At 40.9% G+C, this 13,958-nt stretch overlaps 1 protein-coding gene across 2 annotated transcripts in view; it reads left to right on the plus strand.

Annotated features, from left to right (window-relative positions):
• The first annotated feature begins 580 nt into the window (after window positions 1-580).
• The window catches only part of vegfc (vascular endothelial growth factor c), a 65,976-nt gene continuing 52,598 nt past the window's right edge, over window positions 581-13,958 (plus strand). For both annotated transcript variants that reach the window (XM_060046782.1, XM_060046783.1), the window contains exon 1: window positions 581-1,050. In XM_060046782.1, the coding sequence (XP_059902765.1) occupies window positions 928-1,050 (123 nt within the window). In that variant the 5' untranslated portion in view covers window positions 581-927. The remainder of the gene's footprint in view (window positions 1,051-13,958) is intronic.

The raw sequence follows: 13,958 nt of genomic DNA on the forward strand, positions 1-13,958 counted from the left end.
ACTGCGACATGCCGCCGGTTGCCGCGAGGCACCATCGCCCGGCAGCGGGCAGCCGGCAGCAGGCAGCGCGCGGTTGCCAGTGGAAGAACCAGAGACGTCTCAGAACCCGACAAAGTCGTTTGTGATTCATAATATCGTCTGGAGGCGAGATAGATCATTCTCAAAGTCATGCTCGGCCAAATGTCATGGGCTACATTTGTTGTCTTCAGTTGATCCTGTTTAGCCAGGATGGTAGCAAATTCTGAAGAGATTAATTAGGCCTACAATATGCTTTTGCTATTTGAATTGTTTTAGGTATTTTACTGCAGAAAACCTCTTGTAATCATTTAACCTCTTGTAATGATAATTATATATTTAGTTATTGGGGTTTATAGGCTATAGGCTAGCCTATATAGGATTGCCGAATTCCTACCCCCCAGAGACTCGACGTCATTCAGTAACCGATCTGAACGGTCATTTAAAAGTTTATTTTCTTACAGCAAATGAAAGAGAAGTGTGACGGCGTGAAACTTAGTGATAAACCTCCCATTCATCATTCCCCCTAGGCTCGCCTCCTACTCCCCTAGTCCCGCTCCACTGCCCTCTGCTCTCATTCGCTGAGCGCTCATCTGTCTGCACCGGACCCCCTCCCGTCTCCTCTGGCTGGACTCACTCACACGTGTGAACCGCTGCAGAGCTGAGGCTACACGTCAGGGTGAAACTTGTTCCGCCTCGTATACTTTCCCTGAACTAAGTGAGTTCCAATACTACGTCGGCTGCTCCAAATTCTATCGTCGGGACCTTGAAAGCCGGAGGGGGAAAGCGGTGTAGACTTCCACACCACCACCGCAGCACTAACCCAAGCAGAGAGACAGGACTTTAACAGGAAAACCTGACCCCGTCCCGGGACCCCCACACGGATTATCACAACCTGGAACTTTGTAAACCATGCATTTACTCGGAGTATCGGTGGTGCTCGTATACTTGATCTGCAGCAGCCTCGCCAGTGACGAGTTCAGCCAGACAGACTACTATGATGACTACTACGAGCAGGAGCAGGGAGACGAGCCGGTACGTAGAGAGTAACGTCTTTGCCTTGCTTTACTGCTTCACGGTAACCGCTGACACCGTCCCAGATGTGCAATCTTTCTTTTTTTCCTCGCCTTCCACGCACACACACACACACACACACACACACACACACACACACACACACACACACACACACACACACACACACACACACACACACACAGGCACACGCACGCACGCACACGCAAACACTAGAGTTGTTTTTCACTGAGCAAAATATAACATGTTATTAATTACATGTTTACCACTAACAGCATTACTAACAGCAGTAAGCGTAACTCCACTATGGTAAGCAGCTCTTTTGCCAGTCCTGAGTTGGTTAGTGATCACAGCGAGCGGCACTTTGTATCTACAGCACGTGTCAGGTTCAGCGGTCAATCACCCTGACCAACATAGTGGCCGATTGACCTCATCCTCATCATGTCAACCATTCCTAAAAATCCCGTAATCATTACAAACAAATCTAAATCGAACATGTTTGGACTGTAGTTTGATCCAAACCTTTGTGCTCACTTGTAGCTGCTCCATTTGCGTCTTCGCTTCCTGCGGGTTATGAGAGAGAGAGAGAGAGAGAGAGAGAGAGAGAGAGAGAGAGAGAGAGAGAGAGAGAGAGAGAGAGAGAGAGAGAGAGAGAGAGAGAGAGAGAGAGAGAGAGAGAGAGAGAGAGAGAGAGAGAGAGAGAGAGAGAGAGAGAGAGAGAGAGAGAGAGAGAGAGAGAGAGAGAGAGAGAGGTTTGATGGTCCGGGAAAGAGAGAGGTTTGATAGTCCGGGAGAGAGAGAGAGGTTTGATGGTCCGGGAGAGAGTTGGTGTTTTTATATTAGCCAATGGAAGCAGGTGTCAGATGGTCAAGTGCGCCCTATCTGCGTTCGTGTCTCTGTTGTAGTGGTGGGTTTCTGTATACGTTTGTGTGTGTGGGAGAGAGAGAGAGAGAGAGAGAGAGAGAGAGAGAGAGAGAGAGAGAGAGAGAGAGAGAGAGAGAGAGAGAGAGAGAGAGAGAGAGAGAGAGAGAGAGAGAGAGAGAGAGAGAGAGAGAGAGAGAGAGAGAGAGAGAGAGAGAGAGAGAGAGAGAGAGAGAGAGAGAGAGAGAGAGAGAGAGAGAGAGAGAGAGAGATATATAGGGGCCATGCTTGTGAGTACACCGTTTTGTGCGGATACGAGTAGTTTATAAACTTTATAAGCTTGAAGCACTACCAGGCAATTATTTGATCACATTACAAATCTGATTTATAGATTATATCTAAAGTCGGACAGAAGACAACGGGTGTGTTTCAATTTAGGCTTCATATATGTTGCGACCAATCATGTTGCTCGAAGGATATGTCATGTCCAGACACAAACTTGGCTGGCAGGGGGAAAAGTCTCTGTAAAGGTTTCTAATCAGCATCGTATGGACTGCCTATTGCGGAAATACACCCTATCGGAAGGGTGCAGCTGCAGCCTCGCGCAAAAATTCATTTTCAATATTTACGTAATCAGCCAGTTGTTCTTCCGCCCCATGCAGTTCTCGGATTTCGGCCCAGCTGTACCGTATAACATAGTCACACACTTATTGATCCAATATTAGATCACACCCCACACTTCATTGGTCTGATGAGCTCTGCTTGAGAGCATTTATGGTTTTGTTGTAAAATGTCAACATCACTCACAATCAAGATTCAATACATTGGAGAGAGACCTGTGCACGATTGGGCCCCTCCCATTGAATTGGAGGAAGACTTTCAGAATTCAAAAACTCAATAACAATGTTCTGTCCACTCTGAGTACTGGCTGACTGAGGGTTTAAATGGGAGGGGTTTTGGGAGTTTCAAGTTTATTTTTTATTTGTAGAATATATCAGTTATATAATAATAATATAATTGAAATCACTATCGATCAGCATTGACATTGTCATTTATGAGCTACTTGAGATGTTTCACATTTTCACTTCACAAGTTTTATTAAAGGCAGTGTTTAGACTTCACTGGCATCTCAGAACGGCCTTGTCTCTACAGGAGCCCAGGACAGACAGAAAGCCTGAGAGAGAACGGACATGGCCATGTCTCTAGAGGAGCCCAGGACAGACAGACAAACAGACAGCTCTTTTAAGGAAATGGACATGGCCAATGCCTTTACAGGAGCCCAGGACAGACAGAAAACCTAGAGAGAAGGCAGTTCTCTCTAGCTTTGATTTTACATAGTTTTGATTTTACATTTATACCTTTACAAATGGTGTGTTTTGTCTTGCCAAGAGTTGTAGGAAGGAAGGGGGGGGGGGGTGTTATCCCCATGGCTATGGTTGGTCCATTTGCGATTACTTTTTAGTAGCCTTGTTGTGAAGTAGCATTAGATGACATTGGCCATGTTGATTATTAAATGTGCCACACACGTTATGTGGGTTATGCTATGTATCTGAGTTGAACTGAGTCGGACAAGGCAAAGGTAACAGCCGAGTAACGTTTCCCAACAGACATTGTTCTAACTGGATCCATAGTGGAAAACTACATTCATAGACCTATAATTATCTGTTTTATGTATTGATCATCCATAGAGGTAAACTACCATTATATCAATATCTGTTATAAGTATTGATCATCGTAAACTACCATCATATACCTATAATTATCACTATCTGTTATATGTATTGATCATCTATTGTGTTAAACTACCATCATATACCTATAATTATCACTATCTGTTATATGTATTGATCATCCATAGTGGTAAACTACATTCATAGTCCTATAATTATCACTATATGTTATATGCATTGATCATCCATTGTGTTAAACCACATTCATAGTCCTATAACTATCACTAGCTGTTATATGTATTGATCATCTATAGTGGTAAACTACATTGATAGACCTACAATTATAACTCTCTGTTATATGTATTGATCATCCATAGTGGTAAACTACGTTCATAAACCTATAATTACCACTATAGGGTTCGGTTATATCGCTAGGTCAGGGATAGGTTGCTTCAAAAAGCTTCAATCCTTGGTCCCTCAGCCATTGTTTAGCTAATGTAGCACAGCCTCCCTCAAACACAAATGGTTCTCTTGTGACAACATGGGCCGCACAGCCCACTGATGTATAGCACATCATTGGGTTGTTGTCACAGAAATGGTTTGGGGTGGTCAGAAAATATGGCCACGCATGAACGGAAAGTGTGATATTTCCTTATCTACATAAATTAATTGCTCAATCATAGCATTATTTTTTCTGCGTGTCGGTAGAACATCCGCACACTGTAATGCAACGATATTTTAGGACCATACTGTTGTTTCACAACAGAGACTGAAATCAAGTCTCTCCTGTTTTTCTCAGCCAACAATACGATAGAAACTATTAATAATTTGAAAGTCCATCTCCTGAAATGCCCATAAAATAATGTGCGGTTGTTAAACAACAGACTTGTTTATTCTGTCCTGTATTCCCCTTCCTTAAAGATTTGCTAAATTCTCTCCAAGTCAACATAAGCCTGTTTTCTTTGAAATCTGATGAGTGCAGAAAAATGATGATGCTTTCCATCAGGGGCTGCCAGCGCCTTCAACCTGCTATCTGGCCTATCTTTACAATCCACCTTCCACCCTTCTTGATTCATATTAATCTTGTAGAATCTCCCTCTCTCTCCCCCTGTTTAGCTTCTACAAAACAGTTGCTTCATCATGTCCACTATAAATAGGACATGATCCACACCCCCCACTCTCACAGCATGTTTCTACCACTTCAGGCTCATGTGGCCTCCATTATGCTCCTTTTCTCAAGCACCAATCCCACACTCTTCTACTTCAACAGTAGTCTGTCCAATAACAACACACACAGCAATACATCGGGGAAAACGTGTCAGAAAATTGTGGCTCCATTTCTATCAGGAAACAGACACTCAACAGCTGTTGAGGCTAAACAATAATGTGTTTCAGAAAGATGGTCGTTCCGTCAGTTATAGTAAAGCAGATTAGCAAAAAAATCATTCACTTTGGTATACAAGCATGAAATTTGGCACAGATACTCTCTAAGGGCCAATATTTTAGAAAAAATTCAATATGGCAGCCATTTTTCAAGATGGCTGCCAATTATGTCCTATATTCATTGCCATTGTTTCCAAATAGTGACACAGAAAATATGCCACAAAAACTCTGTTAAGGCCACTTTTTGGAAAAAATTGGATGGCCAATAGAAAATTCAAGATGAAGACTTTTTCCAAGATGGCCGTCATTTCGGTAGTATGTACACTGATGCACTCATGCATGTTAGCAAAAATAACGGCCACACTTTTAGAAAAAGGCAATCGCAAAAATTCAAAATTCATTTTTTTAAGGTGGTCATTTTAAAAGGAAGTTAAAAGGAAGGATTGAAAAAGAAAAACATAAGTTCTATTCACATTTTTACCAGCTCAAAGGCCTTGTGGATAGAGTGTCCAACCTGAGATTGAGAGGTTGTGCCCTGCTGAGTCATAATAAAGAAAATGGTAGCCAATGCCTCCCTGCTTGGCAGTCAGCAAGTGTTGTATTGGGGGCAACATATCCAGGAAGGTGTACATATCCATCACGGTCCAGAATCAGGAAATCGGCTCTCGGCCAGCCGCAAGGCTACCTACTTTTTTATTCACATTTGTAATTGCACAGTTATGTGCAAGTGAAACCCAATCTAAAACATTTGCATCTTCCACAGCACTCTGATTTGCAGCCAAACTTGGCTAGTTGGTCACAACTTTGTGCAACTGGTGCATTTGCTGTCCAGAAGACCCCACATTGTTCACCAAGCTTTTTCCATCCCCAGTCAGCAGAACTCTCTGCTTCTGGCTGACACTGGGTTGCTTGACCCCATATGCAGCCTGCCTGATATAAAGCATGTTTAATGTGTTGAAGCAGAGCTGCTCTTGTTGGAGGAATGGCTTCATATGGCCTCTGCTTTCGGGCAAACATGCCAAGTCTAGCCTCATCTACACTAACAGCTGTGCTTGATCACTCATACAGCAGGACCACATACTTCTCAAGGATCTCCAGGTCACTATCAGTCAGAACAGGAGGGTATTGACTTAGTTTGCTGAAGATGAGAGGCCTCAGGGAAAATGTCCCAGGTTTGCCAGGCAGTCTTTTTGCCTTTTGTAGCGAAAGGCTAATAAAGTATCACAACCTGTAAAGGCGTGAAAGAATAGAATGCCTTTGGTCTTAACCGGCCCATAACATGGTACAGGTCCTGAACACCAATCCACCGTAGGCTCACACCATGCCGAAATGCAACCCAGCTGCTGGAGACCAAGATCCTGGAGGGATTGGGGGCTGAGGGGTTAACCTTTTACCACCTCAATCATAGTACACATTCATGTATGGGATACAACTAGGTTCGGGTCACCTACACCTAGCCCGATCATTCATCCACTAACATTTAAGTACTGTGTGTTCTGTACACCTTCCAGGTAAGCATACATTGAGAAGTCATGTATTGCCCCGCTTACCCTTGGCTCGGCTCTCCCGCGCTGGCACAACCTGTCAATTCAGGTGCGGCTATCTAACTACATATATTACTAGCCAATTGATGAGGGGCTGTTAGACAGCATTTGGGACACTAAACTTAGCTATACTATTACTACTAGTCAAGAACTACAGTGTAAGTAAAAAAAAACTAGATCAGCTGAAACTGAACCCCATGCTGAGTTCCACAGCAGTGAAGTCACCAGTGTGCCCTGGTTGTGTCTGCAAAGTGCAAAACTGAAAACTTAAATAGCGCCGCCATTATTGACTCTAGAGCCCCAAAACTTGTTCCATAGAGGTATGGCCTCTTTATGGTCCTACTAAAACCTTTAGTTTTGAAAAATATATCTCTTCTTAGTTTTGAGGATTTTTTATTTAGCAACAATTTCAGTAGCGTCGCCATTATTGACTCTAGAGCCCCGAAACTTGTTCAATAGAGGCATGCCCTCTTTATGGTCCTACTACAACCTTTGTGTTCGGGGAAAGGGGAGGGAGTGGGAAGATGCATTGGTTTGAGGCACAGTCCTTTTCGATTGTTGTAGTATTTGTGTTAGGTGATTTTACTGTGGTTGTTGATCTAATTTTTTTTTTGGTAAATAAATGTAAATAATTGTTTTAACGACTATACTTATCATGTTCAATCTCTCCGTATTTCCCCTTCTCATTACTGTGCACAAATGTACTGTATGTACACCCTCTTCTGGTGCCGGCATACACATAGAAACCTCCCGGCAGGGTGCGCTTTTTTTTCTGAAAAAAAAACATTTCACCTCCGCTGCCGCAGCTCCATCCTAGGGGAAACACTGCAATTTGAACGATTCTCTTTGAATTTGCCATTAATCTGCTGCACTATTAGGACTGGAGAACACACAATATTCACTATATGCAGAAACAACATTTAAACTACTTCTCAATCATTCAAAGCAGCCTTTAAAACCTTTAAATGCTTATATCTCTCTCTCTCTCTCTCTCTCTCTCTCTCTCTCTCTCTCTCTCTCTCTCTCTCTCTCTCTCTCTCTCTTCTCTCTCTCTCTCTCTCTCTATATATATATATATATATATATATATATATTAGTGATATCAGTTAAACGCGTCATTAACGGCGTTAACGCAAACCAATTTTAACGGCGTTCATTTTTTTTTCTTTTTTTTCAAAACAAAGAAGCAGTAGCCTGACTGCTATGTTCAAGGCAGTATGTTTGTATGTTCATCGTTTAATGCACTATAGGCTTTTTTTTGTATCGTCCTGTTTTGATCAGTATATGCCAATGTTGTTATCAATAAAAAAACATTTGCACAAGGCAAGCCGATGCACTTCTCCATGTTGATAAGAGCATTAAAATTAGAACAATTAATGGGACAAAGAGATCAAGGGATAATTAATTTATTAAATATTATATTAAATATTTTAATCGCTTGACAGCACTAATATATATAATAAATGTAATGTTATATATATATATATATATATATATATATATATATATACAAATAACATTTATTTATAGTTCATCCACTGCTTAAAAGACATGGCACATTTAAAAGTATTAGTATGAGGAAGGAGTTTGGATCTTAACCATTTGTAACCCTTTCACTGAAATAGTGCCTTTCAGAGGAAACACGCATCAGAGGATAATCTTAGACATTTTAAACCTAGGACACTAACTATCCTTTTTAACCATAGCCAAATAAAACAATCCACCCTTAGGGAAATACAGCTGGCCAAGGGAACTTCCATTAGGGGATATATAGGCAAGCACGATTGCCTAGCCAGACAACTAACAACTTTTGATTCTGTTAAAGCATTAGAAAATTACATTTTCAAGTAATGAGGAAACGTCTGCAAAGGTCATCTTATCTCTACTTAAGAAATCCATCAAGGTCCATGTGAAAAAACTCAACCTTACATCAGCACCAAATGCACTAGCCAATGCTGCATAAGATGGAAATATAGAACTATATAAAGTGAGGAATTGGTTGGTTCACGTGCATCTGATTTGAAAGGCCTCCTTTCAATTGTTCGCCATCTGTTCTAGACCAATAGTCAAACTGCACCGGCTGTCAGATTCCCAATGCAAGGTCATGAATCTTTGGTGCTTTATGGACAATGTTTTTGTCATATTTTTTTAACTTTCTAGGTGGGTCTTGTAAAGTTATGCTTTGCCTTGTCACACGTACACCTAATGTAGCAGGCTTCTTCACTGGTACCCCTTCATTTACAATGCAATTACCGGACTACTCCCTTCATACCGCTTCACATACCTCACTTTTAAATCAAATCATACAGTTTGCGCTCTCTGGACTTTCTATCTACCTCAGTCCCCAGAACTCGCACTGAGTTAGGGAAGAGGGCCTTCATGTAGTCTGCTTCCTCCGCCTGGAACAGTCTTCAAAAAACTGCAGGAACAACTTATCACTATTAATGATTTTAAAACTCGGCTCACAATTGGGAGTGTGTAAACATTTCCCTGCATAGTATTTTATCATCATCACAAAATTGTGTTTTTATTGTGTATCCGCCCCCCCCCCCCCCCCCCCCTCCTTCTTCATCCTCTGGACTGTATTTGGCTCTTTTTCTTTTTAGGTTTGTATTATATTTTCACTATATTTTACTGCTGCCATCTTGGCCAAGCCTTGCTCAAACAAAGGGGTCATTTGATTCTTGCCTGATCAAAATAAAGGTAAAATAAAGTAAATAAATAAAATGTGAGGAATTGGTCCAATATTCCTTATACTACGTAATAAAATAATAAAAACAATATCCACTATCTGCAGATACAACATTAAATGTTGCCAGTACTTATCTTCTCTCTGCACCAGATCACCAAATATAAATTGTATGTTGCGCAACAAACACCAGAACTGAATGGCACTCTGGCCCAAATCGTGACCTCCATCAAGTAACTTCCCTGAAGGAGGACGATTTCTCCTCTCAGTGTAGCCACAGTATAATGGCTACCAGCCAGATTCACCTTCTCCCTTTAAGAAATGTGTGGCAAGTTATATCGCTCATAAAGGTATGTTATTAAACTTCAGAGCTTCCTACATTTCTGTATTTATGTAATCCATGGGGATTTGTGTGTGAGACATTTTCAATTTGCCTTCACTTATTATGCATGCATATTTAATTTCCTGTATGCACCAACTGATTCTAAATTACTTCTCAATCCACAGTAGCCTTTAAATGCTTCGATGTGATGCTCATACACAAATCTGGAAGTTTGAAGTTTGGAGTCTCTATGCTTGACTTTAGTATCGGTTGTGAACGTCGTCCAGACTGTGATTCAAGGGCAGCTACACAAGGAAAGGATTTGGAGAGGGAATCAAGTGGAGTAGGAGAGATGGGTATACAGTAGATAGGGTTTGGTTTCTTTCCCAGTGGGGTACAAAAGTGTTGCTGTTAACATTAAATTGAATTGTTATGGCCTAATGCAAATTTTTCTATAAAATACTAAATGAAGAGGTAACAAGAAAAATCTATCGAAGAGGATTTCTCTTAGTTAAGGACCGTGTTGCTTTGATACACATTCATATCTCTCACACGGCATGGAGGTGCCCAAGGTTTCCGACAGCTGGCAATTACCAGCTATTGGCTGACAACAATGTCAATTGTCCACTTAATATAAATCTTGACGGCCATCTTGGCCAGGAATAAACGTTTTATTCGTCTCAATCCAAACCGGCAGCGTTTCCTCCAATCATACGGTTCTGTTGGTGATGCTCATTTGAGCTCTGGTGTGGACCAAACGTCCGCTGGAAAACCAGGGTCTCGCTCCACCCCAAGTGATCTCTGGTTCGGTTCACTTTTGGGGTGAACTTGATCCAACCATACTATCGGAAGCGAACCAAAACAAAGCATTATGGGTTGAATGACCACTTTGGCGGCAAACTCAAATTGAATGGAGAACTTGATGAAGGCTTAGAGAAAAGCAAAAACAGGGAGTCATTCTATATGAAATGTTCAAAAAACAAAGGGTATCCCCCCCAAACACCCTCAGTGAGAGCTTTGACCATGGCACTAATCTGGTCACACCGTTTGGCCTCCCAACACTCATTATTCAACTAAAGGATGACCCCTATAGCACACCATATAGAAACTCATTAAACCAAGCCGACAAACAAAAGTCAGCCTTTGAGTGCTTTGACCTCCGGAGATACACAAAAGATTGTTTTAAATCAATAGAACAATGACTGGCATCTCTAAAAAAATATCCTTGTGTTCTTACAATGACGTGTGACTGATGGCTCAGCAAGGTTCAAGAAATCTTATCCAGGTCATTAAAATACCTGTACCTGTTAAATCAGCAAAACTGAATCTCTATGGTTCTAAATGTCCTATTGTGTTTTATGGTCAGATTTAATGACAGAGGTGGCTTAGTAAAAATGCATAGGAAGTGCATGTATTTAGTGTTATAAAGTAAAATGTTTAAGCCATGCAAACGTTAGCCTAACATTGACCAATGCAGGCAGAACATTTTTGAATGCTTTATTTGAATTAGCAATTTCAATTTGTTTCCAGTGGAATTCAAAAAAGACAGATTTACAGACATTTAGGCACTTCCCCTAAGTGTAATTGCTGCTGAATTATGGCAAAATCATAGTCATGATTATTTTGGTCAATATTGAGACCTCGATTACTCATTGACTTGGAAACATGTGTTTATGGAACTTTTGTCTACCTAACAGTGGATTTCCTTCAATGTAATTAAATTGAAAAACGAAAAATAATAATAATTATGATAATAATATAAATAATAAATAATATTACTAACTATAAATATTCACATTTAAAAAAATTAAAAACAACAATATGATCAAAATAAATAGCATAAACGTAGTTGTAGTGCACTTCCAGAACCTACTAAAAATGACCAAACATATTACATTTATTTAATGAATAAATAAATAAAATTAGACCAAAATAATCAAATATGTTACAGTATACTGTCCAAAACCTACTGAAAACTATCTGTGAAACATTTTGGTAAACTATTCCATAGGGCTTTTTCCAGGAACTAGGAATCTTGCAAGCTCTGTGCGTATCAACTGCAGGAACCAGTGTCTAAATTAAGTTCCGAGGACATCATGTGACCCCAAAAAAGTCCCTGCTCGGGGGATGTACTCTCCAAAAGTACAGAAGCTTGGGGTTGGGGCTAGCAGCGCTGAACATATCTGATTAGTATATCACTCAAAGTATTTTTATTCAGACATTTCAACATCTGCTGCTGCAAACAGATCAACCTGCAGTGCATCACACACACTCCTCTTATTTCATCCATAGCGGTGAACTCAAATAATTATAGCTTTCTGTTATATTAATTGATCATCCATCTTGATAGTAGTCAGCGCTACAGTCAATGTTTACTAGCACTGCGGCACCTTAATAAATTTTGCTTTTGATAACATGAATGTGTGCAGAATAATGCAACAGTCGTATTGGATACTAAGTTTCTCCAAAAAAGGGGTTTAGCCAACTTTTAGTTATCGAACAGGGAAACCACCTTAAAAAAAGAATGTCCCCAAAACATGGATGCATTAAAGAATGCCCACCCACTCATCATAATCTCCTATTTCCGCAAACTACCCCTTCGCTACACAAATGTACACTTTGATAAAAAATTGAACTAATAATAATCCTTTATATAAGGCAACGGAGCATACACTGGTATTCACTGGCTATACGAGGTGGAGAGTTGAATCCATCTGTCTTTACCACTGCAGCGATTCATAAAGGAAGGAAGGAAAGCGGTGTCCTGGATTCATAACACAAAACAGAGCATCATTGCGAAACTGAATGAGGCATTATCATCGTTTTATACAGATAATCTTGTTTTCATAATCGTTATTGAAATTAAGATCTGAGTAATCACCAAGCCCTTAAACAATCTTCAGTACTCTGCCAGGCTGCCCATGGTGGCCGAGGTTGAGCAATACCTAGCCAGCTGTCTAAACCTCTTCTTTGGTAAGCCTGCAGGCTGCAGCCTCGTCACAGCTAGATTTGTACATGTCCCAGGCTGCCCGATACAAGAGCTGTGATTTCACTCCCATGGCCTAAATTGCTAATGCATTATAAACATGGTCCAGGCTCAGCTCGTATGAGCAGCCTACCTCTATAACAAGCCCCTCTCCTGGTATAGCAGAACAATGCCAGGTGTGTTTGGGGTGTTTAAAGGGGACTTATTATACCACCAGGTGTGAGTGTGATTAGCCTTACAAGCTGTTTCGAAAATCGGCCTAATATGACATCACTAGTGGGTGTGTCCACCTAGATCTGTGCTGGATAGATGAGCAATGTTTACTTCAGTCCACTGGGTAGGCTGGTAGATAGATCCAGCACAGATCTAGGTGGACAGACACACCCACTAGTGATGTCATATTAGGCAGATTTTCGAAACGGCTTGTAAGGCTAATCACACTCACACCTGGTGGTATAATAAGTCCCCTTTAAGGACACATCCTGAGCGCTGTTGTTAAACCACCTCTCCATTACATGGGAGTGTTTGAAAATGGAGTTAGTTTAGTTTATTTAGAGAAGGGACAGTGCCACCCTCAATTCCACCCTCTTCCACCTCTGACAGACCAGGATGGTGGGCTAAAGTTACTTGTCTCCTCACATATGGCGCATTTCTACTAGAGGGTTCGGGTCGGTTCAGTATGCAACAAACACAGTACCCGCAAGGTATTTCTGGACAAAGGCGAAAGCTTAGTTTATTGAAGAAAATGTCACGCGAAAGTTTGATGTCCTTGTTTGGACGTCCTAGGGTTAATTTTAATTAACCCTGAGGAGGTTGCCAGGGTTTTCAGGGGGCTACATATAAAAAAGGCTAGTGGGCCGGATGGCATCTCTGCCTTCCTCCTTAAATCTTTTTCCCAGGAGTGAACTCCAGCTTGGAGACCTCTCTTTCAACTTTCCATTGACACTTATACAGTTCCAAAAAGCTGGAAGAAAGCTATTATTATTCCAGTCAATAAGAAACCTTGCCCAAAGGATAATAATGATTTTAGACCTGTGGCCCTGACTTGAATAATAATGAAAGTTTTTGAGCGTATAATGGTGGGCATTTTAAAGAATGAGGTAAAACATCTCCTGGATCCTTACCAATCAGAACAGCAGGGGTACTGATGATGCTTTAAACACAACAACTCATCTTGTACTAAAACATACTGAAAACCCCAAGGCTTATGCCAAACTATTGTTCATGGATTTTAGTTCAGCTTTCAATATGATTAACAAAGGTGAACCCCTTAGTTATTAAGTGGTACTTTGTTTTCGTCACTGGAAGGCAGCAACAGGTGAGGGTCAATTCTACTCTCTCTAGTGTAAAGGATATCAACATGGGAGCTCCACAGGGATGTGTAAGTTCTCCAATTATTTTTACATTATATACTAATAGCTGTAAAAGTAAGCACAGTGAGCATTTCATAATT

The sequence above is a fragment of the Gadus macrocephalus genome, chromosome 3 (assembly GCF_031168955.1).
Source record: "Gadus macrocephalus chromosome 3, ASM3116895v1".
Classification (NCBI taxonomy): Eukaryota; Metazoa; Chordata; class Actinopteri; order Gadiformes; family Gadidae; genus Gadus; species Gadus macrocephalus.